Raw genomic sequence first — 25,647 nt, forward strand, 5'->3', positions numbered from 1 at the left:
TCCGATCGGCGTTTGTCTTCGGTGGATCCGACTCGATCCGGTCTTCGTTCGTCTACGTCCGCGTGTCTGAAGGTTGGATCCTTTCGACCTACACTTCTCTTCGTCGGGGGGGGGGGGGGGGGGAGGAGGGAGGGGGGTAAGTTGTTGTTCTAGTGCGCTGGTCCTAGGGTTCTTAGCACGGCGACTTCCCGACTGTCTACTACAACAATGTTTGCCTGGCTCCGACGAGGGATGGGTGATGACGGCGGCGCAGCTTCAGCTCGCTCCAGTGATTGTAGCCGTCGCTAGGTGGTCTACGGACCTGGATGTAAATTTTACTCCTAATGTTCTTTGTACTACGTTGACAATTGATGAAGATCGAAAGTTTTTTCAAAAAAAAAAATCAGATCTTTTTTTAAAAAAGTGTCACTTAGTTCATGTGAGACATGTGGTAAGCAATTAAAACAATTCAAAAAAAAGTGTCACTTAGTTCTTTCTGCTGTATGGAAATTTAGGGAAAGATATTATCCATTGCGCCCTCGCAGCAAAGTGAGGTCAACAGTTTTCCTAAAAAAAGGGGGGGGGGGGGGGGGGGTCAAAGCAACCGGACGACCTCGGCCAGTGGAGAGGAGGGGAACAGGTGGACGTCCATGGACGCCACGGCGGATCCCCTGCTGCCCCAGCCGGCAGCCGCCGTGGACCACCTCGGCCGCCCAGTCTCCCGCCTCACCTCCGGCCGGTGGCCCGCCGCGTTCTTCATCATCGGTACCGCGAAGCACCAGCAAGGCAATCAATCAGCCATGCCCTCCCAGCCTCGATCCTCTTTGACCCGCTTGCCGTCGGTATCGCAGGCGTGGAGATCTCGGAGCGGTTCGCCTACACCGGCATCTCAGGGAACCTCATCGCCTACCTCACCGGACCGCTAGGGCAGTCCACGGCGTCGGCCGCCGCGACCATCAACGCCTGGAACGGCGTCGCGCTCCTGCTGCCGCTGCTCGGCGTGGCCGCCGTCGCCGATTCCTGGCTCGGCCGTTACCGGACCGTAGTCTGCGCCTCTCTGCTCTACATCCTGGTATGTGTGCCATACTGATGTGCTCTGGTCTCACGTGGTCGCAGCGAGTAGCGTGCGGTCTGGATCATCCAGCTGCTGATTGAGGCCGAGCACCTGATACTTGGTACTTTTGGATGATTTAAAATCTGGAAAAGTTAAAGCTATAGTTGACATTGACTTTGCCAATTGTAAGTCGAACCTTTTTGCCGGTGCTAATTTGGCATACAGAATAGATATCGCAAAAAGAAACGTCTGGAGTTCTGGAATAGAGTACGTAGCCTGGTACAAGAATGGATCTCTTGGGACTCTACACTCCTTCAAAGAATTCGTGCGCAATCTCATAAAACATAGGAGCGCATTCTAGTGAGCGTGTTACTAAGAGTGATGGTCTTGTGGTCTGCTTCACAAACTAGCAAGAAGAAGAAGGCCTCCTAAAAAGCTGTTGTTGAACCAGCTTAGAAGATGTACAAGAAGTAATAAAGTGCAGGGCGAGTTTGGGTATGCAGAGTTGCGGGCTCATGATCAAGTGCAGATTATGCTGTAACAGTTCTCTAGCAAATCTTGTTTTTGGTGTATGGCCTTTATCTTTGCCTTGGATTCCCCAGTTATATAATAAGTGGCATTAAGAAGTCTCTCATGGCCTGGCTTCCATTTGTGTTGCTTTTTTCCTTACCTGCCATCATTGAGCCGGCCTGGTCTCTCTCAAGCCTGCACTTTATTGATCCAGCACTGTTTTTCCTGATCCCCAGCGTACGGTTTGGGTGGTTTAGTGCCTCCTCCTTTTCCCCCATGGCTAAATAAATAGCATTGGAATATCTTAGATTGGAACATTAGAGGTAAAAATTCCAGTGATAAATGGGTGCATATTTACAATAAAAGTTAGGAATCTGGTTGCTCCTTTTTTTTCACTCCATTATTTGCTTCCAGGAAACTAAGAAAGAGTTTATGGAACTAGAATTCCTTAGGAATTTTTGTCCTAGAAAATTTGCTTTGGCAACTAGACTGAGTTACGTATGCCAAGTCCAATACCATTCCCATCACTATATCTGGTGACAGGGTCCTTGCCATTCACTTACCTTGGCCTCTCCTTGAGCACCACCAAACCCAGGAAGGAGTTCTCTATGCCTCCTTAGTTGTGCTCACCATCTAAGCTATGGAAGTAAACTTCAAGTTGTGAACTCTGTGCTTTCATCTCTACTTATATTTCATCTCAGGTCCCTAAAAACTACCAATGGGTTATTGATGAGCTGGATAAGTACATGAGGCATTGCTTATGGAGGCATGAGGATCTCCCAAAGAAAAATCCACCTCTTGCTGCCTGGTATCTTGTTTGTAAGCCAAAGAGCCAAGGAGGGCTAGCTGTCCCGAACCCGAGGGTGCAAAATGGTTGTCTACTGATCAAACACCTTCACAAATTCATTAACAGAACGGCCTCCTCAAAACATGGATATTTAGAACATAATTGCAGACCTAAGGCAGATAATTCAGCTACCATTTGCCATGGAAATTATCATGTTGATCAGTTGGGCAATCTGGATTACTAACAACTTTATTTTCAACAGAATTTCACCAATCCTCTATAGATGCAGGTTCAAGTTCAAAGCAGAAATATCCCTGTTAGCACATAGAGCCAGGAAGAAATCCCTTTCAGGTCTTCAATCCTGGGTTGAAGCCTTTTGTAATCTGTGTTTTTAGAGGCCTTGGGACTTAAACTAGGATTCCCCCCCCCCCCCCCCCCCCCCCCGCGCTTCCTTTTCCCTGTACATATCCTGTAAATTTTGGACATTTTACAAAATATAAAAATACATACAGTAGGCAACCTACTATTCTTCCTCAAAGAAAATTCTGCAATACTTACTCAGGCATCATAGTACCTGCTTGACGTTTTCTTTCCTCCATGTAATAGCCTGGAATTTCCCCCCTTTTTGTAGTCTACTTGGAAAATTATTTAATTGACACACTATGCATCACTGTGCTAAAATACTTCTTTCATGGAATTAAATCCACCATCCAGGGCCTGGGCATGCTCACACTATCATCAATTCTTGCGACACAACTACCAGCACAACTTGGAGACTGCATGGATTCCGCTCTATACTCAACTTCGACTGCTCATTTACCTTTTTTCTACATCTCCCTCTATATGGTGGCCTTTGCTCAAGGTGGGCACAAACCTTGTGTGCAAGCATTTGGGGCAGACCAATTTGATGAGAATGACCCTGAAGAATATGCCTCGAGAAGTTCCTTCTTCAACTGGTGGTATTTTGGGACTTATGGAGGCACTCTTGTTACAGTTTCAATCTTGAATTACATTCAAGAGAACATAAGCTGGCAGTATGGGTTTGGAATCCCGTGCGTCGTCATGTCTCTGTCTCTTGCGGTTTTCTGGCTTGGGACCAGGACTTACCGCTTTTACCCTGTAAGAAGTGATGGAAGTCTATTTGGAGAGGTTCGCAGATACCTTTTATCATTAATTAGAACCTGGCATGCATCATGGTGTTTGAGGTAAGTTTATTCTAAATTCTGAAACTTCGTATCACTGTATGGAGTTCTTTGTTCAGAAACACTGACTTTATTCTTCTCTGTTTGGTGTGTGCGTGCACACTGTGATTTTGATTGGCAGATCAACCGATGATTCTGACTGCATGCCAACATCGACATCCAGCGGAGCCAAGGATAATGCAGAAATGATATGTTTCCCTGATGAAGCCAAGTCAGTGCTTAAGTTGTTTCCGATAGGGGCAACCTGCCTGATCTATGCAGTTGTTTTTGCCCAGTGGACCACGATGTTCACTAAACAAGCAAGTACACTAGATAGGCGGGTAGGTAGCCTACAGGTACCAGCTGCTGCCCTACAAAGCCTGATCAGCATGTCAATCATCATCTCAATTCCTATATATGACCAGATACTCGTTCCACTAGCCAGAAAATACTCAAAGAACCCCAGTGGTATCACACCCTTGCAAAGGATTGGAACTGGACTAGCCATCTCCGTGATCTTGATGGTTGTCGCGGCCCTCGTGGAGATGAGAAGGCTCAGGATAGCCAGAGAATATGTCCTAGTGGACAAACCTGAAGCGACCATTCCGATGAGCTTTTGGTGGATGGTACCCCAGTTTGTCCTGGCCGGTCTGGCGGACATGTTCACAGTGGTCGGCCTGCAAGAATTCTTCTACGACCAAGTGCCTGAGGATCTGCGCAGCATGGGCCTTGCCTTATACCTGAGCATACTCGGGGCCGGGAGCTTCGGCAGTAGCATTCTGGTGTACGCGATCGACTGGGTAACCAGCAACAGCGGAGATAGTTGGTTCTCGGACAATCTAAACCGAGGTCATCTCGATTACTTCTACTGGCTTCTGGCCGTGCTCAGTGTTCTCGGGTTGGCTGCTTTTCTTTACTTTTCACAAGTGTATGTCCACAAGAGAAAGGGCATTTCAGCAGAATGATGGTATGCGAAGGGACTGGCAACTGAGTCCTGAAATCCATGGGTTGCCGCCCATAGCCTTTTCAAAGTCCATGAATCTGGAAGATGGGCTGAAGCTTTGCTTTAGGCTGTTGTACATATATAATAGGACATTCTTCGTAAATAGGTAAAGTCACCACAGTAAGCTGAGGCGAATGATCAGGCATGCTTGGACGCTGCTGCTTCAGCCGGCCGGACAAAATCAGCGCTAGATCCCTCAACAATTACACTGCCAGATCCAATGAGAATTTCTGCAGGGAAGTTTTCCCTGCGCGCCAACGTCCTGAGGTGAGATATTAGTTTGCATACGGCCTGTCGATTCAATCTGTGAGGTCTGCAGCATACAAAGAATTATTGCATTGAGACTTTTGAAAAATACAGTTTCTCCAATGTCGCACAACTGTTCCAGTACAGTGCGAAATGCTGTGTCGACTCTTCTGTTCAGTACAGTGGTAAATGCTGCACTCAGTACTCAACGGTGAGTCCAGAGAATCACAGGTAGGAACCTGGGTTTTCCAGCTGATCGACTGGACGGCCGAGCGACCTGGAATAGTTGTGTAGGAAACTGTTCCCGTCATGGTTCTGGTGCTTTGCACGTTTTGTGCGGATGATGTTTGCTGATTATTCTTATCTGTTTTGGGTAGTGGAGTGGCAACGCTCCGAGCAGGCAATCAGTGATGTAGTAGCAGTTTGCAGAGAAGACAATTAAGGGGCTGTTGGTTCTAGTCCTTGCCATGGGCATGAAACCGTGGAAACCGGTAGGTGAGGGGCTCAGACGGGGTAGGTGAGGGGCTCAGACGGGACTTTGAAATTCCCATCTTTGCAAAGTGTGTCGGGAAGACGGCGTTGACCCCGCTGCCCCGTCCATAGGACTCGGGGAAGGCGGAAGCCGCCGCCGATCGGATCTTTTTTTTTGAAAAGGAGGTCATTCCCCGGCCTCTGCATTGGAAAGATGCATACGGCCACCGATCGGATCTACTAGCACTTGAGCGGATTTTTCTTGGATGAGGAATGTAGTCTGGGTGGTCTATGCGATCGAAGGTGGTGGTGGAGTTGGACCACTCCAGATATTCTGCGTGGGTCGGTGCAGTTGTATAAACTGCCCGATGCGTGTTCTTCTGGGCTCCTCGTGTATAGCCTGAAAGATCATGTTCACTTCATGCGATGGGGCGGACTGGCGGGGTGATGAAGATCCAGCCACCCTGAGGTTAGCCACGATCGGCACTGCTTCGCATGTCAAAGGTGATGGCGGGACACGGAGGCACACATCATCGACGTGCTGGTTGAGGTGTAACTCGATGCTTTTGAAGGTCATGATAGGGAAGGGCGACAGGTTGTAGTAGAGTAGCCTCGCTTGTCGACAATGAACTTGAAGGGACCGAAGACGAAAGTTTGGCCCAACATGAAGTTGTTGGGCATGACTAGAGATTCATTCTGGACTCAGTCTCCGTCCGACAGAACACATGACTGACGTGGTTGAGGTGTAACTCGAGGCTTCTGAAGGTCATGGTCCTGATAGGGAAGGGCGGCAGGTTGTAGTAGAGTAGCCTCGCTTGTCGACAATGAACTTGAAGGGACCGAAGACGAAAGTTTGGCCCAACATGAAGTTGTTGGGCATGACTAGAGATTCGTTCAGGGCTCGGTCTTTGACCGACAGAACACATGACTGACGCGCCAAATGACGGTGCAGAAAACTGTCGGTAGCCTCGGTAGGGTGGAGAACACGGTTGTAAGTATCAGAGGGGTGAAGGAAATATGGCCTAGAGGCAATAATAAAGTTGTTATTTATATTTCCTTATATCATGATAAATGTTTATTATTCATGCTAGAATTGTATTAACCGGAAACTTAGTACATGTGTGAATACATAGACAAACAAAGTGTCCCTAGTATGCCTCTACTTGACTAGCTCGTTACTCAAAGATGGTTAAGTTTCTTAGCCATAGACATGAGTTGTCATTTGATGAACGGGATCACATCATTAGAGAATAATGTGATGGACAAGACCCATTGGCTAGCTTAGCACTATGATCATTTAGTTTATTGCTATTGCTTTCTTCATGACTTATACATGTTCCTATGACTGAGATTATGCAACTCCCGAATACCGGAGGAACACTTATTGTGCTATCAAACGTCACAACGTAATTGGGTGATTATAAAGATGCTATACAGGTGTCTCCGATGGTGTTTGTTGAGTTGGCATAGATCGAGATTAGGATTTGTCACTTCGTGTTTCGGAGAGGTATCTCTGGGCCCTCTCGGTAATGCACATCACTATAAGCCTTGCAAGCAATGTGACTAATGAGTTAGTTGCAGGATGATGCATTACGGAACGAGTAAAGAGACTTGCTGGTAATGAGATTGAACTAGGTATGATGATACCGACGATCGAATCTCGGGCAAGTAACATACCGATGACAAAGGGAACAACGTATGTTGTTATGCGGTTTGACCGATTAAGATCTTCGTAGAATATGTAGGAGCCAATATGAGCATCCAGGTTCCGCTATTGGTTATTGACCGGAGATGTGTCTCGGTCATGTCTACATAGTTCTCGAACCCGTAGGGTCCGCACGCTTAACGTTTGATGACGATTTGTATTATGAGTTATGTGATTTGATGTACCAAAGGTTGTTCGGAGTCCCGGATGAGATCATGGACATGATGAGGAGTCTCGAAATGGTCGAGACATAAAGATTGATATATTGGAAGGTTACATTCGGACACTGGAACGATTCGGGTCGTTTCGGAGTACCAGGGTTACCGGAACCCTCCGGGAAGTTATTGGGCCTCATGGGCCTAGTGGTGGAAGAGAGGAGGCAGACCAAGGTGTGGCGCCCTCCCCCCTAGCCCAAACCGAATTGGACTAGGGCTATGGGGGCCGCCCCCCTTTCCTTCTCTTCTCCCTCTCCTCCCCCCCTTCTCCTTGTGGAAGTAGGAAAGGGGGGGGGGTGAATCCTACTTGGAGTAGGACTCCCCCCCCTTGGGCGCGCCTCCTCCTGGCCGGCCTCCTCCTCCCTCCCTCCTTTATATACGTGGGGAGGAGGGCACCCAAAGGCACAACAAACAAGCTCTTAGCCGTGTGTGGTGCCCCCTCTACAGTTTTACACCTCGGTCATAACGTCGTAATGCTTAGGTGAAGCTCTACGCTGGTAACTTCATCACCATCGTCGCCACGCCGTCGTGCTGACGGAACTCTCCCTCGGCCTCAACTGGATCAAAAGTACGAGGGACGTCATCGTGCTGTACGTGTGCTGAACACGGAGGTGCCGTACGTTCGGTGCTAGGATCGGTCGGATCGTGAAGACGTACAACTACATCAATCGCGTTGATATAACGCTTCCGCTTTTGGTCTACGATGGTACGTAGACACACTCTCCCCTCTCGTTGCTATGCATCTCCTAGATAGATCTTGTGTGATCGTAGGAATTTTTTTGAAATTACTGCGTTTCCCAATAGTGGCATCCGAGCCAGGTTAATGCGTAGATGTTATATGCACGAGTAGAACACAAAAGTTGTGGGCGATAATAGTCATACTGCTTACCAGCATGTCATACTTTGATTCGACGGTATTGTTGGACGAAGCGGCCCAGACCGACATTACATGACCGCGTTCATGAGACTGGTTCTACCGACGTGCTTCGCACACAGGTGGCTAGTGGGTGTCTGTTTCTCTAGCTTTAGTTGAATCGAGTGTGACTATGCCCGGTCCTTGTTGAAGGTTAAAACAGCACACTTGATGAAAAAATGTTGTGGTTTTTGATGCGTAGGTAAGAACGGTTCTTGATAAGCCCGTAGCAGCCACGTAAAACTTGCAACAACAAAGTAGAGGACGTCTAACTTGTTTTTGTAGGGCTTGCTGTGATGTGATATGGTCAAGACGTGATGATATATAAATTGTTGTATGAGATGATCATGTTTTGTAAAAGTTATCGGCAACTGGCATGAGCCTTATGGTTGTCGCTTTATTGTATGAATTGTAATCACCATGTAATTGCTTTACTTTATCACTAAGCGGTAGCGATAGTCGTAGAAGCAATAGTTGGCGAGACGACAACGATGCTTCGATGGAGATCAAGGTGTCAAGCCGGTGACGATGGTGATGATGACGGTGTTTTGGAGATGGAGATCAAAGGCACAAGATAATGATGGTCATATCATATCACTTATATTGATTGCATGTGATGTTTATCCTTTATGCATCTTATTTTGCTTAGTACGGCGGTAGCATTATAAGATGATCTCTCACTAAATTTTAAGGTACAAGGGTTCTTCCTGAGTATGCACCGTTGCTACAGTTCGTCGTGCCAAGACACCACGTGATGATCAGGTGTGATAAGCTCTACGTTCACATACAACGGTGCAAGCCAGTTTTGCACACGCAGAATACTCGGGTTAAACTTGACGAGCCTAGCATATGCAGATATGGCCTCGGAACACTGAGACCGAAAGGTCGAGCGTGAATCATATAGTAGATATGATCAACATAGTGATGTTCACCATTGAAAACTACTCCATCTCACGTGATGATCGGACATGGTTTAGTTGATTTGGATCACGTGATCACTTAGATGATTAGAGGGATGTCTATCTAAGTGGGAGTTCTTAAGTAATATGATTAATTGAACTTTAATTTATCATGAACTTAGTACCTGATAGTATTTTGTATGTCTATGTTGTTGTAGATCAATGGCCCGTGCTACTGTTCCTTTGAATTTTAATGCGTTCCTAGAGAAAGCTAAGTTAAACGATGATGATAGCAACTACACGGTCTGGATCCGTAACTTGAGGATTATCCTCATTGCTGCACAGAAGAATTACGTCCTAGAAGCACCGTTAGGTGCAAGAACCACTGTAGGAGCAACACCGGATGTTGTGAACGTGTGGTAGAGCAAAGCTGATGACTACTCGATAGTTCAGTGTGCCATGCTTTACGGCTTAGAACTGGGACTTCAACGACGTTTTGAACGTCATGGAGCATATGAGATGTTCCAGAAGTTGAAGTTAATATTTCAAGCAAATTCTCGGATTGAGAGATATGAAGTCTCCAATAAGTTCTATAGCTGCAAGATGGAGGAGAATAGTTCTGTTAGTGAACATATGCTCAGAATGTCTGGGTACCACAACCACTTGACTCAACTGGGAGTTAATCTTCCTGATGATAGTGTCATTAATAGAGTTCTTCAATCACTGCCACCAAGCTACAAAAGCTTCATGATGAACTATAATATGCAAGGGATGAACAAGACTATTCCCGAGATCTTCGCGATGCTAAAGGTTGCGGAGGTAGAAATCAACAAGGAGCATCAAGTGTTGATGGTCAACAAGACCACTAGTTTCAAGAAAAAGGGTAAAGGGAAGAAGGGGAACTTCAAGAAGAACGGCAAGCAAGTTGCTGCTGAAGTGAAGAAGCCTAAGTCTGGACCTAAGCCTGAGACTGAGTGCTTCTACTGCAAAGGGACTGGTCACTAGAAGCGGAACTGCCCCAATTATTTGGCGGATAAGAAGGATGGCAAAGTGAAAGCTATATTTGATATATATGTTATTGATGTGTACCTTACTAATGCTCGCAGTAGTGCCTGAGTATTTGATACTGGTTCTGTTGCTCATATTTGCAACTCGAAACAGGGGCTACGGATTAAGCGAAGATTGGCTAAGGACGAGGTGATGATGCGCGTGGGAAATGGTTCCAAAGTCGATGTGATCGCCGTTGGCACACTACCTCTACATCTATTCGGGGTTAGTTTTAGACCTGAATAATTGTTATTTGGTGCCAGCGTTAAGCATGAACATTATATCTGGATCTTGTTCGATGCGAGACGGTTATTCATTTAAATCAGAGAATAATGGTTGTTCTATTTATATGAGTAATATCTTGTATGGCCATGCACCCTTGATGAGTGGTCTATTTTTGCTGAATCTTGATAGTAGTGGTACACATATTCATAGTATTAAAGCCAAAATATATAAGTTTAATAATGATAGTGCAACTTATTTGTGGCACTGCCATTTGGGTCATATTGGTTTAAAGCGCATGAAGAAACTCCATGCTGATGGGCTTTTGGAATCACTTGATGCTTGCGAACCATGCCTCATGGGTACGATGACTAAAACTCCGTTCTCCAGAACTATGGAGCGAGCAACAGACTTGTTGGAAATAATATATACCGATGTATGCGGTCCGATGAGTGTTGAGGCTCACGGCGGGTATCGTTATTTTCTTACCTTCACAGATGATTTGAGCAGATATGGATATATCTACTTGATGAAACATAAGTCTGAAACATTTGAAAAGTTCAAAGAATTTCAGAGTGCAGTGGAAAATCATCGTAACAAGAAAATAAAGTTTCTACGATCTGATTGTGGAGGTGAATATTTGGGTTACGAGTTTGGTCTTCATTTGAAACAATGTGGAATAGTTTCGCAACTCACGCCACCTGGAACACCACAGCGTAATGGTGTGTCCGAACGTCGTAACCGCACTTTATTAGATATGGTACGATCTATGATGTCTCTTACTGATTTACCGCTATCGTTTTGGGGTTATGCTTTATAGACGGCTGCATTCACGTTAAATAGGGCACCATCTAAATCCGTTGAGACGACACCTTATGAACTGTGGTTTGGCAAGAAACCAAAGTTGTCGTTTCTTAAAGTTTGGGGGTGCGGTGCTTATGTGAAAAAGCTTAAACCTGATAAGCTCAAACCCAAATCGGAGAAATGTGTCTTCATAGGATACCCAAAGAAGACTGTTGGGTACACCTTCTATCACAGATCCGAAGGCAAGATATTCGTTGCTAAGAATGGATCCTTTCTAGAGAAGGAGTTTCTCTCGAAAGAAGTGAGTGGGAGGAAAGTAGAACTTGATGAGGTAATTGTACCTGCTCCCGAATTGGAAAGTAGTTCATCACAGAAATCAGTTTCAGTGATTCCTACACCAATTTGTGAGGAAGCTAATGATAGTGATCAGGAAACTTCAGATCAAGTTACTACCGAAACTCGTAGGTCAACCAGAGTAAGATCTGCACCAGAGTGGTATGGTAATCCTGTTCTGGAGGTCATGTTACTTGACCATGACGAACCTACAAACTATGAGGAAGCGATGATAAGCCTAGATTCTGTGAAATGGCTTGAGGCCATGAAATCTGAGATGGGATCCATGTATGAGAACAAAGTATGGACTTTGGTTGAATTGCCCGATGATTGGCAAGCCATAGAGAATAAAGGGATCTTCAAGAAGAAGACTGGCGCTGACGGTAATGTTACTGTTTACAAAGCTCGACTTGTTGCGAAAGGTTTTCGACAAGTTCAAGGAGTTGACTACGATGAGACTTTCTCACCCATAGCGATGCTTAAGTCTGTCCGGATCATGTTAGCAATCGCCGCATTTTACGATTATGAAATTTGGCAAATGGATGTCAAAACTGCATTCCTGAATAGATTTCTGGAAGAAGAGTTGTATATGATGCAATCAGAAGGTTTTATCGATCCAAAGGATGCTAACAAAGTGTGCAAGCAGCAAGCTCCAGCGATCCATTTATGGACTGGTGCAAGCCTCTCGGAGTTGGAATAAATGTTTTGATAGTGTGATCAAAGCATATGGTTTTATACAGACTTTTGAAGAAGCCTGTATTTACAAGAAAGTGAGTGGGAGCTCTGTAGCATTTCTAATCTTATATGTGGATGACATATTGTTGATTGGAAATGATATAGAATTTCTGCATAGCATAAAAGTATACTTGAATAAGAGTTTTTCTATGAAAGACCTCGATGAAGCTCCTTACATATTGGGCATCAAGATCTATAGAGATAGATCAAGATGCTTAATTGGACTTTCACAAAGCACATACCTTGATAAAGTTTTGAAGAAGTTCAAAATGGATCAAGCAAAGAAAGGGTTCTTGCCTGTGTTACAAGGTGTGAAGTTGAGTCAGACTCAATGCCTGACCACTGCAGAAGATATAGAGAAAATGAAAGTCATTCCCTATGCTTCAGCCATAGGCTCTATCATGTATACAATGCTGTGTACCAGACCTGATGTGTGCCTTGCTATTAGTATAGCAGGGAGGTACCAAAGTAATCTAGGAGTGGATCACTGGACAACTGTCAAGAACATCCTGAAATACCTGAAGAGGACTAAGGATATGTTTCTCGTTTATGGAGGTGACAAAGAGCTCGTCGTAAATGGTTATGTCGATGCAAGCTTTGACACCGATCCAGATGACTCTAAGTCACAAACCGGATACATGTTTATATTGAACGGTGGAGCTGTCAGTTGGTGCATTTCTAAACAAAGCGTCGTGGCGGGATCTACGTGTGAAGCGGAGTACATAGCTGCTTCGGAAGCAACAAATGAAGGAGTCTGGATGAAGGAGTTCATATCCGATCTAGGTGTCATACCTAGTGCATTGGGTCCAATGAAAATCTTTTGTGACAATACTGGAGCAATAACCTTGGCAAAGGAATCCAGATTTCACAAGAGAACCAAGCACATCAAGAGACGCTTCAATTCCATCCATCATCAAGTGTCGGAAGGGGACATAGAAATTTGCAAGATACATACGGATCTGAATATTGCAGACCCGTTGACTAAGACTCTCTCACGAGCAAAACATGATCAGCACCAAGACTCCATGGGTGTTAGAATCATTACTATGTAATCTAGATTATTGACTCTAATGCAAGTGGGAGACTGAAGGAAATATGCCCTAAAGGCCATAATAAAGTTGTTATTTATATTTCCTTATATCATGATAAATGTTTATTATTCATGCTAGAATTGTATTAACTGGAAACTTAGTACATGTGTGAATACATAGACAAACAAAGTGTCCCTAGTATGCCTCTGCTTGACTAGCTCGTTAATCAAAGATGGTTAAGTTTCCTAGCCATAGACATGAGTTGTCATTTGATGAACGGGATCACATCATTAGAGAATGATGTGATAGACAACACCCATTCGTTAGCTTGGCACTATGATCGTTTAGTTTATTGCTATTGCTTTCTTCATGACTTATACATGTTCCTATGACTATGAGATTATGCAACTCCCGAATACCGGAGGAACACTTAGTGTGCTATCAAACGTCACAATGTAACTGGGTGATTATAAAGATGCTCTATAGGTGTCTCCGATGGTGTTTGTTGAGTTGGCATATATCGAGATTAGAATTTGTCACTTTGTGTTTCGGAGAGGTATCTCTAGGCCCTCTCGGTAATGCACATCACTATGAGCCTTGCAAGCAATGTGACTAATGAGTTAGTTGCAGGATGATGCATTACGGAACAAGTAAAGAGACTTGCCGGTAACGAGATTGAACTAGGTATGATGATAGCGACGATCGAATCTCGGGCAAGTAACATACCGATGACAAAGGGAACAACGTATGTTGTTATGCGGTTTGATCGATTAAGATCTTCGTAGAATATGTAGGAGCCAATATGAGCATCCAGGTTCCGCTATTGGTTATCGACCGGAGATGTGTCTCGGTCATGTCTATATAGTTCTCGAACCCGTAGGGTCCGCACGCTTAACGTTCGATGACGATTTGTACTATGAGTTATGTGATTTGATGCACCAAAGGTTGTTTGGAGTCCCGGATGAGATCACGGACATGACGAGGAGTCTCAAAATGGTCGAGACATAAATATTGATATATTGGAAGGTTACATTCGGACACCGGAATGGTTCGGGTCGTCTCGGATAAGTTTCGAAGTACCGGGGGTTATCGGAACCCCCCCGGGAAGTTATTGGGCCTCATGAGCCTAGTGGTGGAAGAGAGGAGGCAGGCCAAGGTGTGGCACGCACCCCCCTAGCCCAAGCCGAATTGGACTAGGGCTAGGGCCCCCCTTTCCTTCTCTTCTCCCTTTCCTTCCCCCCTTCTCCTTGTGGAAGTAGGAAGGGGGGGGGGGGTGAATCCTACTTGGAGTAGGACTCCCCCCCTTGGGCGCGCCTCCTCCTCCCTCCCTCCTTTATATACGTGGGGAGGGGGCACCCAAAGGCACAACAGACAATCTCTTAGCCGTGTGCGGTGCTCCCCTCCATAGTTTTACACCTCGGTCATATCGTCGTAGTGCTTAGGCGAAGCCCTGCGCCGGTAACTTCATCATCACGGTCGCCATGCCGTCGTGCTTACGGAACTCTCCCTCGGCCTTAACTGGATCAAAAGTACGAGGGACGTCATCGTGCTGAACGTGTGCTGAACACGGAGGTGCCGTACGTTCGGTGCTAGGATCGGTCGGATCGTGAAGACGTACGACTATATCAACTGCGTTGATATAACGCTTCCGCTTTCAATCTACAAGGGTACATAGACACACTCTCCCCTCTCGTTGCTATGCATCTCCTAGATAGATCTTGCGTGATCGTAGGAATTTTTTTGAAATTACTGCGTTTCCCAACAAGGGGATCACACATGTTTTTTACCCATGTTTGGACCGTCATGATTGAGGTAATACACTACTCCTGCTTCGATTATTGATGGTGGAAAAACGCCTACGTGAGGGGATTGCAAATACAAGGTGTTTCTAGCCACCGAACGATCACCATCCGATTCTCCCCTAAGGTATCCTTCGGTTACAAAAACGCCAGAATGACCCTGCAAAAGTACAATGGGCTTGCTTCCTCATGAAAATGGTTGTAATTCCTCGGCCTCACCCGAGGCCTGTTGGCGGCATTGCCCTCGTTCACCTCCTTGCCCTTCGAGCAGCCCTCTGCCAACTCCTTGCCCTTCGGGCAGTTGCCCTCAACAGCATTGCCGAGGATGAGCTTCTTTGCAAAGCACTGCATTGAAAAACCGAACAAGATCAATGGAGCTTCATCTAACCCTATATTGACACGGTAATTGACCAAAATCTGACCCTATACCGACATGGCAACTGGCCCAAATCGGACCCTACATCAACATGGCATCTGACCAAAATATATCCCTATGTCGACACCCAAATCTGACCGGACTTCAACACTGAAATCGATCTGTATGAACCCCCAAATAATATCCTTACATGACATGCTAAATGGACACCAATATGGATGACCAAATTGTGCTTTTAGTCGACACCTCAAATCTGATCGGACTTCAACACTGAAATCGATCTATATGAACCCCCCAAATAATATCCTTACCTGACACGCTAAATGGACACCAATATGGATGACCAAATCATGCTATTAGTCGACACCTCAAATCGAAGCCTAAATCAAATGTGTGAAGTTTAAATTCAGGGCTAAATCGATGCCTATATCGATCCCTAATCGGGGAGACAGGGCTTACCGCCACTGATGAAGCGGCGACAAAGGGGAGATGAAGCGGTGATGAAGCCGTTGGTTGTCGCTGGTGTTTGTTTTCGAGATTGCCTTCTATGATTCTCGCCGCCGTACGTGAAAGAGGGGGAGTGAGCGGTGCGAAACAGGCCCACGTGGGGATGGGATCATGGGAAAGATGATTACCTCAGCCGTTTGTTTTGTATAAACTTGATAAAATTTATTGACCTTAGTTAAATATAATATGCAAAGTGAATAAAAACAGAGTAAATAAAAACGGAGGGAGTATTAAAATGACGTCAAAGCGTCGTGGAGACTTGAGCGAGACTTTTTTACCACCCTTTTTCGAGGGGAAGAGACTCGAGCGGGACTACTGGAGAGGAGGGGAACAAGTGGGCGCCCATGGACGCCGCGGCGGAGCCCCTGCTGCCGCAACCGGCAACCGCCGTGGACCACCTCGGCCGTCCAGTCTCCCGCCAAACCTCCGGCCGGTGGCCCGCCGCGCTCTTCATCATCGGTACAGCAAGGCACTCGCCCGCACTCTCGTCTCGATCCTCTTTGACCCGGGTGTCGTCGCTTCCGCAGGCGTGGAGATCTCCGAGCGGTTCGCCTATGGCGGCATCTCAGGGAACCTCATCACCTACCTGACCGGCCCGCTAGGGCAGTCCACGGCGTCGGCCGCCGCGGCCATCAACGCCTGGAGCGGCGTCGCGCTTCTGCTGCCGCTGCTCGGAGCCGCCGTCGCCGATTCCTGGCTCGGCCGTTACCGCACTGTAGTCTGCGCCTCCCTACTCTATATCCTGGTATGTACGCCATACTGTTCTGGTCTTGCTTGCTCGTAGCGAGTAGTAGCATCTAGTCTGAATCTAGACCACTCAACGTATACTGAACATCTGACAGTATATTGTGCCCGTGTTCTGATCTTACATTGGTGCTGAACATCTGACAGTTACTTGTATTTTTGGATTGGTTCAAATCTGCAAAGTTAAAACTATACTCTACACTGACTTTAGCAATTGGAAGTCGGACCTTTTATCTGTGCTTTTGGCCTTGTAATTTCTGTGAATTTTGAGTTCCTACCCTCCTAGGCTTTAGTTAACGATACGTTTTTGTTTTCTATGAAGTTAGTGGTATGTATATTTTTATAAAAGGGAGTAGCTCCCGACTTAGCCTTTGATGGTGTACTGCAGTTCATTTAGCGAGCCCGTGATGGAGTACTGCAGTTCATTTAGCCTTGTCAGTGTTAGTGTTCTGGGTTCAACTTTGAGGATCCGACTGCACTAACCCCTTGTGTTAACCGTGACATAGCATTTTTATCCGTTGATTGCAAGTTCAGGTATAGCATTTTTATCCGTTGATTGCAAGTTCAGGCATAGCATTTTTATCCGTTGATTGCAAGTTCAGGCAGGACTGTTGCGCTGCTGTGATATACTCCCTCCGTTCCAAAATAAGTGACTCAACTTTGTACTAGCTTTAGTACAAAGTTGAGTCACTTATTTTGGGACAGAGGGAGTACAATATATAATATATATTTTGCTTACTACTAGTTCCTGAACTCCAACCAACTGCTAGATTCTGGATTGGATTTTGATTACCCAACTACATTATATAAAACTTGGTCCTGGCTTCAATGAATCTTGATACGAGTACTAAAGTTTCTGTTTTGGTAATGACCAAATTATGCAAGATACATCCAAAATGCATGTTTGACATGTTGAGGTCTGAAGCAAAAGGATTTCCGCGATTAATTCAGCTAAATATTTTTTGTGTGTGCAATACTTAGGCATTGTCCTAGCAACTGGACAACTTTTATCCTGCATGTAAATAATCTGGAAATCTTTTTTTCTTTTAAATCCACTTGGAAAATAATTTAATTGACACGATAAAGTACTTCTTTCACTGAATTACATCCACCATCGCAGGGCCTGGGCATGCTCACACTATCATCAATTCTTGCACCACAACAACCAGCACAATTTGGAGACCACATGGATTCCGCTTTATTCTCGACTTCAACAATTCATTTAGCTTTCTTCTACGTGTCCCTGTATATTGTGGCCTTTGCGCAAGGTGGCCACAAACCTTGTGTGCAAGCATTTGGGGCAGACCAATTTGATGAGAACGATCCTGAAGAATTTGCCTTGAGAAGTTCCTTCTTCAATTGGTGGTATTTTGGGACGTATGCAGGCAGCGTTGTTACAGTTTCAATCTTGAATTACATTCAAGATAACATAAGCTGGCAGTTTGGGTTCGGAATCCCTTGCATGGTTATGTCTCTTTCTCTTGCAGTTTTGTGGCTTGGGACCAGGACTTATCGCTTTTATCCTGTAAGAAGTGATGGAAGCTTAATTGGACAGGTTGTCAAACACATTTTATCATTGGTTAGAACCTGGCATGCATCATGGAGTTCGAGGTAAGCTTATTCTAAATTCTGAAAGTTTGTATCACTGCATGGAGTTCATTCTTCAGAAACACTAACTCTATATGTTCTCTGTTTTGTGTGTGTGTGCGTGCGCACTGTGTGTCTGTTTGGCAGGTCATCTGATGATTCCCACTGCATGCCAACATCGTCATCCAGCAGACTCAAGGATAAAGCAGAAATGACATGTTTCCCTGATGAAGCCAAGTCTCTGCTTAAATTGTTTCCAATAGGGGCAACCTGCCTGATCTATGCAGTTGTTTTTGCCCAGTGGATGACGCTGTTCACTAAACAAGCAAGTACACTAGATAGGTGGATAGGTAGCTTACAGGTACCAGCTGCTGCCCTACAAAGCCTTATCAGCGTGTCAATCGTCATCTCGATTCCTATATATGACCGGATACTTGTTCCACTAGCCAGAAAGTACTCACAGAAGCCTTGTGGCATCACAGCCTTGCAAAGGATAGGAACTGGACTAGTCATCTCCGTGATCTTGATGGTTGTTGCAGCCCTCGTGGAGATGAGAAGGCTCAAAATAGCAAGAGAGCATGGCCTAGTGGACAAACCCGAAGCAACAATTCCAATGAGCTTTTGGTGGGTGGTACCTCAGTTCATCCTGACTGGCGTGGCGGACATGTTCACGATGGTCGGCTTGCAAGAGTTCTTCTACGACCAAGTGCCAGACAGTCTGCGCAGTTTGGGCCTTGCCTTATACTTGAGCATATTCGGAATTGGGAGCTTCATCAGTGGCTTTCTGGTGTATGCAATCGACCGGGTAACCAGTGACGGTGGAGATAGTTGGTTCTCAAACAATCTGAACCGAGGCCATCTTGATTACTTTTACTGGCTTCTGGCCGCGCTCAGCGTTGTCGGGCTGGCTGCTTACCTCCACTTTTCACAAGTGTATGTCTCCAAGAAAAAGGGCATTTCAGCAGAATGATGGTATGCGCCAAGTGACTGCCGACTGAGATGCCTGAAATCCATGAATCCATGACTGCCAACTGGTATGCGAAGCTTTCTCTAGGCTGCTGTACTTCGTAAATAGGTGACGTCACCACTGTAAGCTTGTGGCGATTTCTCAGTGTGATTGTTTTTTTTTTTGAGGCATCACAGTCTGATTGTTGAATCCGGAAGTTTTCACTGCGCGTCAGTGTCCTGAGGTGAGATGTCCGTTTGCAAGCTCAACTGTTGTACTAAGCGGCTGTGAAATCAATTTATAAGGTGTGTACCTAGAACAAAAAATTTATAAGATGTGTACAACTGCACGGTGCTCTCTTAGAGCAACTCCAACGCGCTGACCCAAACGGATGGCGATTTCGTTCGTTTTTTTATCCGTTTGGGTCGGTCAGACGGACACGGATGCCCGCTTCCGCATTTGGGTTGGCACCTGCGCCTAACGCTGGCCTGCGACCCATTTAGACGGCGCCAAAAAAATGAACGCATGCATATTTAAAAAAAGAAAAACTGCATTAATTAAACATTAAAGCCGGCCATGAAGGCCGGCGAGAGTCCACGCGTCCACATTTGCATAAAAAAACAGCCTAAACTACGAGCCCTAGGCGTCGTCGTCGTCCTCGGGGTCCGTGAGGTCGATGAGCGTCGGCGCCAGCCCGGCCCAGGCGAACGCCGTGTTTGTGATGCCCCGAGACCGTTGCGCCAGGTGTCTTCCAGTTATTCGTTGTTGTTGCCTTGTCTTTTGCTTGCGTGTTGTTTTTCATCATGTCATCATGTGCATTGCATCATCATGTTTTCAAAACTTGCATCCGTTCGGGTCTCCTCGTTCTTCCCGTTGTCCGTTCTGAGCCCAGACACACTTGCACGCGCCCGTGGCATGTCCGAAATATTATTTTATAAGTGGCCCGAAAATGTTCTCGGAATGGGTTGAAAGTTGGCGTGCGGTCTTATTTTAGTGTAGGAAGACCGCCTGTCAAATTTCATCGTGTTCGGAGTCTGTTTGATAGCCCAACCTTTAACTATAGCGGCAGTATAGCCGGTCTAATGTCGGACGTTTTCGGTCTTCGGAAACAGTTGCCGGGTTGCTTTCCCCTTCTCTCTTCTCAGCCCACCACCACTCTCCGTCAGGCCTTACCTAACCTCTCTCGTCAGCCCGCGGCCCTCCTTGCGCGCGCGTCTGAAAAGTTGTCCCGGACCCGACTCGGACAGTCGTTACCGTTGGATCCGGATCATCCCCAAACATCTACAAAACGTCTCCGTTTTGTTAATTGGACTTCCTAGTCTATTTTTCTCGACCGCTCGATTTATTTGGAGGAACGGATTAGCCCCTATATGTCTCCCTCTTCCTTTATATATATATATACTCTCTAGTCTAAATCTAGACCAAACCCTAACTTCTAGGCACTTGTCCATGCGGCCGCCGCCGCACTTATCTCCAAAATCCCCATCGGGATCTCACCCACAGCCAACCACTAACCTTCCCTGTCTCTCTCGTTTTCCTCGCCGCCGCCTCCACCCCAATCCCCTTCCTTGGGATCCATCCCCGACCAACCAGAGCCAGCACTCACTCGATCCACCTCCCTGGTTCTCCGCAGCCCCGCAAGGCCCGAGTGCCTCGTCCCGTGCCTCGATCCAGGAGGGATCGAGAGCAGCTATGCCCTTCGCACGCCGCCGCTAGCGACCTCAACCACCACCACCGAAGCCTCTAGGTCCGGCCGTCGCCGGCAGCTACAACCAACAGATGAGCGCCGCCCCTCTTCTATTTCTTCCCTCGTTCTTCCTCCTCCTCTCCTTTTCCTGCTATCTCTCCCGAGCTCACCTCTCTCTCTCTCCCTCCCGTTCTGCAGGAAGCCACCAGGACGGCGCCGCCATGAATGGGAGCCACCTCCTGCCGCCGTTCACCTCGCCCTGCGCATCAAGTTCCTCCCGCCGGAGCCCAAAGTCCACCTCGCCCGCGCGAAGTCCCGTGCCGCCATGGCCGCCCGGGAACATGGAGACCCGCCGCCGTCCTGCCGTTCCCCTTCGACGATGGAGCTCCCCGCTGCCAAGTCCAGGACCCCGTCGCCGCGCTGCCGTTTTAGGCCGTCCTCCGCCTAAGTCCCGCTGCTGCCTTTCTGTCAAGCACCGCCGCTGCTCTGTTTTCTGACGAGCAGAGGGACGCGCTAGATGCAGTGCCTCCCCGCTGTCTAGATCGAGAGAGAGAGAGCAAGGTCGCCCGATCCCCTACCTGCGTTGACTTCGCCCCTCGACCCCACACGCAGGAACCGGCCTCGCCTGCCCAGATCCGCGGTTGGACCGCGTCTTCCTTCCGCGCCGCGCCAAGGCCCAGCCTGCGTACGGCCTGCCTCTTGCCTCGATCAGGCCCAGTCGCCTGTGCCCTGCCAGGCCGCCTTCTCCACAGTATTGGGCCGCGACCCATGGTGAGAAACCCCCAGCCCTCCTGTGCACTGTTGGCCCAGCCAGATGCGGCCTGTGTTATTTTTTCCCTGCGCTGCGATTTTAGCTATTATCCAGAGTTTGCCAGGTTCACAAAAAAGCCCTCATACATCATGCATATCATATCTCACAAACCGTGCATCCAAATTAAACAAACTTTATATGAAAGTTGCTTAGAATTTTGTGTAGTTTCACAATATGACTTTTTCATCCATGTCTAAAATGTTTAAAATGATGTTTGTTTAAATTTTCTTAAATAACTTGTTAAAATGCTTTAATGCATAACTAAATAACCGTAACTCCAAATTTAACAAACTTTATATGTAAATGGGGTGGAAAAATGCCTAGTTTAACATGGTGGCATCACTTTGCATGTTTAACAACTCTAAAATATGGTTTAGGGCAGAACAGTACCATAACCAAAAATATGCACATGAGGATTTTTCCGGACTTGTTGCTTGTTGTTCCGGACTCATTTAAATTTGCCTAGTTAGGTACTTTTATTATGCTTCACCCTCTTGCCATGTTAATCAACATTTAATATTGTTGGGTACATAAACAAGATCGAACTAAATAAGTCATGTGGTGTTTTCTTCAAAATGCAACTCCGTTGCATTTGAGCTCCACTTATTTGTAGGATTGCTTGTGCACTTTGCCATGCCATGCCTCATTAAATCGGATATGCATCATACTTGTTTGCGCATCGTGCCATGCTTATGTGGTGGTTGTTTACTATGTTGTTTGCTTTCTTTCCGGTGTATTTTCTTCTCGGTAATCCGGTAATGTCGCGTTTGTGAGGACCCGTTCGACTACGTCCGTTTGTCTTCTTCATGGGCTCGTTCTTCTTCCTTGCGGGATTTCAGGCAAGATGACCATACCCTCGAAATCACTTCTATCTTTGCTTACTAGTTGCTCGCTCTTTTGCTATGCCTATGCTGCGATACCTACCACTTGCTTATCATGCCTCCCATATTGTTGAACCAAACCTCTAACCCACCTTGTCCTAGCAAACCGTTGTTTGGCTATGTTACCACTTTGCTCAGCCCCTCTTATAGCGTTGTTAGTTGCAGGTGAAGATTGAAGTTTGTTCCTTGTTGGAACATGGAGATGTTATTCCTTGTTGGAACATGTTTACTTGTTGGGATATCACAATACCTCTTATTTAATTAATGCATCTATATACTTGGTAAAGGGTGGAAGGCTCGGTCTTATGCCTGGTGTTTTGTTCCACTCTTGCCGCCCTAGTTTCTGTCATATCGGTGTTATGTTCCCGGATTTTGCGTTCCTTACACGGTTGGGTTATAATGGGAACCCCTTGACAGTTCGCCTTGAATAAAACTCCTCCAGCAAGGCCCAACATTGGTTTTACCATTTGCCACCTAGCCTTTTCTTTCTCTTGAGTCGGCCGGCTCAAAGGTCATCTTATTTTAACCCCCCCGGGCCAGTGCTTCTCTAAGTGTTGGTCCAACTGAGCGATGTCCGCGGCTACCAGGGGCAACTCTGGGCTGGCTTACTCGACGTCTTGCTCATCCGGTGTGCCCTGAGAACGAGATATGTGCAGCTCCTATCGGGATTTGTCGGCACATCTGGGTGGCTTTGCTGGTCTTGTTTTACCATTGTCGAAATGTCTTGTAACTGGGATTCCGAGCCTGATCGGGTCTTCCCGCTAGAAGGAATATTCTTCGTTGACCGTGAGAGATTGTGATGGGCTAAGTTGGGACACCCCTGCAGGGATTTGAACTTTCGAAAGCCGTACCCGCGGTTATGGGCAGATGGGAATTTGTTAACGTCCGGTTGTAGACAACCTGAAGTTGACCTTAATTAAAATACATCAACCGCGTGTGTAACCGTGATGGTCTCTTCTCGGCGGAGTCCGGGAAATGAACACGGTGTTGGAGTTATGTTTGACGTAGGTTGTTCTAGGATCACTTCTTGATCATAGTTGTTCGACCGTGCTTTTGCCTTCTCTTCTCGCTCTCATTTGCGTATGCTAGCCACCATATATGCTAGTCGCTTGCTGCAGCTCCACCTCATACCTTTCACCTTACCCATAAGCTTAAATAGTCTTGATCGCGAGGGTGTGAGATTGCTGAGTCCCTGTGGCTCACAGATACTTCCAAAACCAGCTTGCAGGTGCCGAGGATACCGTGCAGATGACGCAACCGAGCTCAAGGAGGAGCTCGAGGAAGATCTTGTCTTTTATGTTGTGTCGTTCTAGTTGATCAGTAGTGGAGCCCAGTTGGGGTCGATCGGGGATCTGTGTAGCATTTGGGGTAGTCTTCTTTTATTTTGGTTTCGTAGTCGGACCTTGTGTGTATTTGGATGATGTAATGCTTTATTCTTGTATTTGTGTGAAGTGGCGATTGTAAGCCAACTATGTATCTCTTTCCCTTATGTATTACATGGGTTGTGTGAAGATTACCTCACCTGCGACATTGCTTTCAATGCGGTTATGCCTCTAAGTCGTGCTTCGACACGTGGGAGATATAGCTGCATCGAGGGCGTTATAAGTTGGTAATCAGAGCCTTCCCCGACCTTAGGAGCCCCACTGCTTGATCGAATTAGCGGATGAGTTGAGTCTAGAAAAATGTTTTGAGTCATTTAGGAATTATATATCGGAGAGTTTAGGAATTCTTTTTACTCCCCAGTCCCTTCGCCGCTCTGGTGAGGCATCCTGACGTAGAGTTTTGACTCTTCTCTTCTCAAATTTCACTAATTTTTTTTTAGGATCACACGGGTATCTTGGAATTGTTCCGATGGTTTTGTGACGAGAACATTGTTCTTGGTGCCTCCTGACTTTTAGAGGTTGTGGCAGTGTCCCGGGGAGTTGAGCTCCGAGGTGTTGTCGTCACAATTTTATCGCTGAAGTTCTGGAATACCTGAGTTTAGTTCGCCGACATCGAAAATCTCTTTTATGCAGTTGTTGGTGAGATAACCTCGACGCCACCCAGTACTGGGGCGGGAGTTCGGGAGTATTGCCATAACTCGTATAACGGATCCTTTTCGAAGGTTGAGGTAGACGATTTCCGAAGGTTTCTTGGTTATGTGTTGAAGGATGGATACAGCTGGATGTAGGATTTGCTAGATTTGGGTGAGATATTATGCTTCCCCTGTATCCCCAACACGTGATTGCATAACCGGAAAATTTCGGGAGTTTATAAGTGGGAATTCAAGTAGCTCTTAGGATATCTTTCCGCCAGAGGTATGATATGAAATTGGGGTTCGACGTCTAGTGGTCCGCCTATCCACGGTTGGTTTTACAGTGGTCTCGTTGTGTCTTAAAGAGTCCTTGGCTATGCCGACTCGGGGACGCTTCGTATGTCATGTGCACTGCCTTGTACATGATGGTGCTGTACGATCGAGCCCGTGTAGGCCCCACCACGAAAACTTCGGATGAAATCTCTATCATATGTTTGTTCCGGCTTATTTTGTAAGCCAATCCTTTGTTTTTATTTTGAGTTGTGGTATTCGAGTTGCTTCGAAGTCAAATGTTGATTCCATACCTTTTCCTAAGTGGTGTTCTCATACTCCTATGTGAATACTAATCCTTCTTGTTCATCGAGATTGTCATGTCAATCCTTTTCACCGGTGTGCTTCTCTTCAAGTGGATCCGATCATTTCAACATCAGCAAGATCTATTACTAGTTCATTTCAACAGTGTTTGTTTCAGCCGTCTCCAAGTTGCCTTTGTTTTTTCCCGCCCTCCCTCCCTTGTTTTCTCCGAGGACTCAGAATTTTTACTCAACTATCCTTTTATTGATGGGAAGTCTCTCCATTCCTTTTCCGTCAATGTTCTTACCCGGTGATGCTCATGAAGATTCTAACGGAGCCTCAAGTTTATCATTCTTTGTTCTTTTATCTTCTCCGGTGGATTCAATCCAAGCTTTTAGTGTTGATCATATCCTTTCCTCGTTTCAATGCTTTCTCATGCCGGTGCAATTCTTAATCATTCACCTCTCTCTATTCAATTGTTCCGGAGTGCTCAAGATATTTTGAAGATTCATGTTTCAACTCTGCTTTCGTTCAAACTCTTTCGAGGATGTTATATCATTCAAGCCATTTAATTCAACCGGTGCAAT

The 25,647-nt window shown here is 46.3% G+C and overlaps 2 protein-coding genes across 2 annotated transcripts; both read left to right on the forward strand.

Annotated features, from left to right (window-relative positions):
* The first annotated feature begins 564 nt into the window (after nucleotides 1–564).
* LOC125545404 (protein NRT1/ PTR FAMILY 5.10) lies at nucleotides 565–5,117 on the forward strand. Its single transcript, XM_048709325.2, has 4 exons — nucleotides 565–744; nucleotides 831–1,051; nucleotides 3,045–3,535; nucleotides 3,654–5,117. Exons 1-4 carry the CDS (start codon nucleotides 630–632, stop codon nucleotides 4,474–4,476), a joined length of 1,650 nt encoding a protein of 549 aa, XP_048565282.1. The 5' UTR covers nucleotides 565–629; the 3' UTR covers nucleotides 4,477–5,117.
* A 10,951-nt stretch (nucleotides 5,118–16,068) lies between these two features.
* Nucleotides 16,069–19,443, forward strand: LOC147980793 (protein NRT1/ PTR FAMILY 5.10-like). The gene is made up of 4 exons (XM_048709326.2): nucleotides 16,069–16,276; nucleotides 16,345–16,562; nucleotides 17,682–18,172; nucleotides 18,296–19,443. Exons 1-4 carry the CDS (start codon nucleotides 16,162–16,164, stop codon nucleotides 19,116–19,118), a joined length of 1,647 nt encoding a protein of 548 aa, XP_048565283.1. The 5' UTR covers nucleotides 16,069–16,161; the 3' UTR covers nucleotides 19,119–19,443.
* Nucleotides 19,444–25,647: the final 6,204 nt, after the last annotated feature.

This window comes from Triticum urartu, chromosome 3A (genome assembly GCF_056163025.1).
Source record: "Triticum urartu cultivar PI428250 chromosome 3A, HENAU_Tu73, whole genome shotgun sequence".
In the NCBI taxonomy this organism is placed as follows: Eukaryota; Viridiplantae; Streptophyta; class Magnoliopsida; order Poales; family Poaceae; genus Triticum; species Triticum urartu.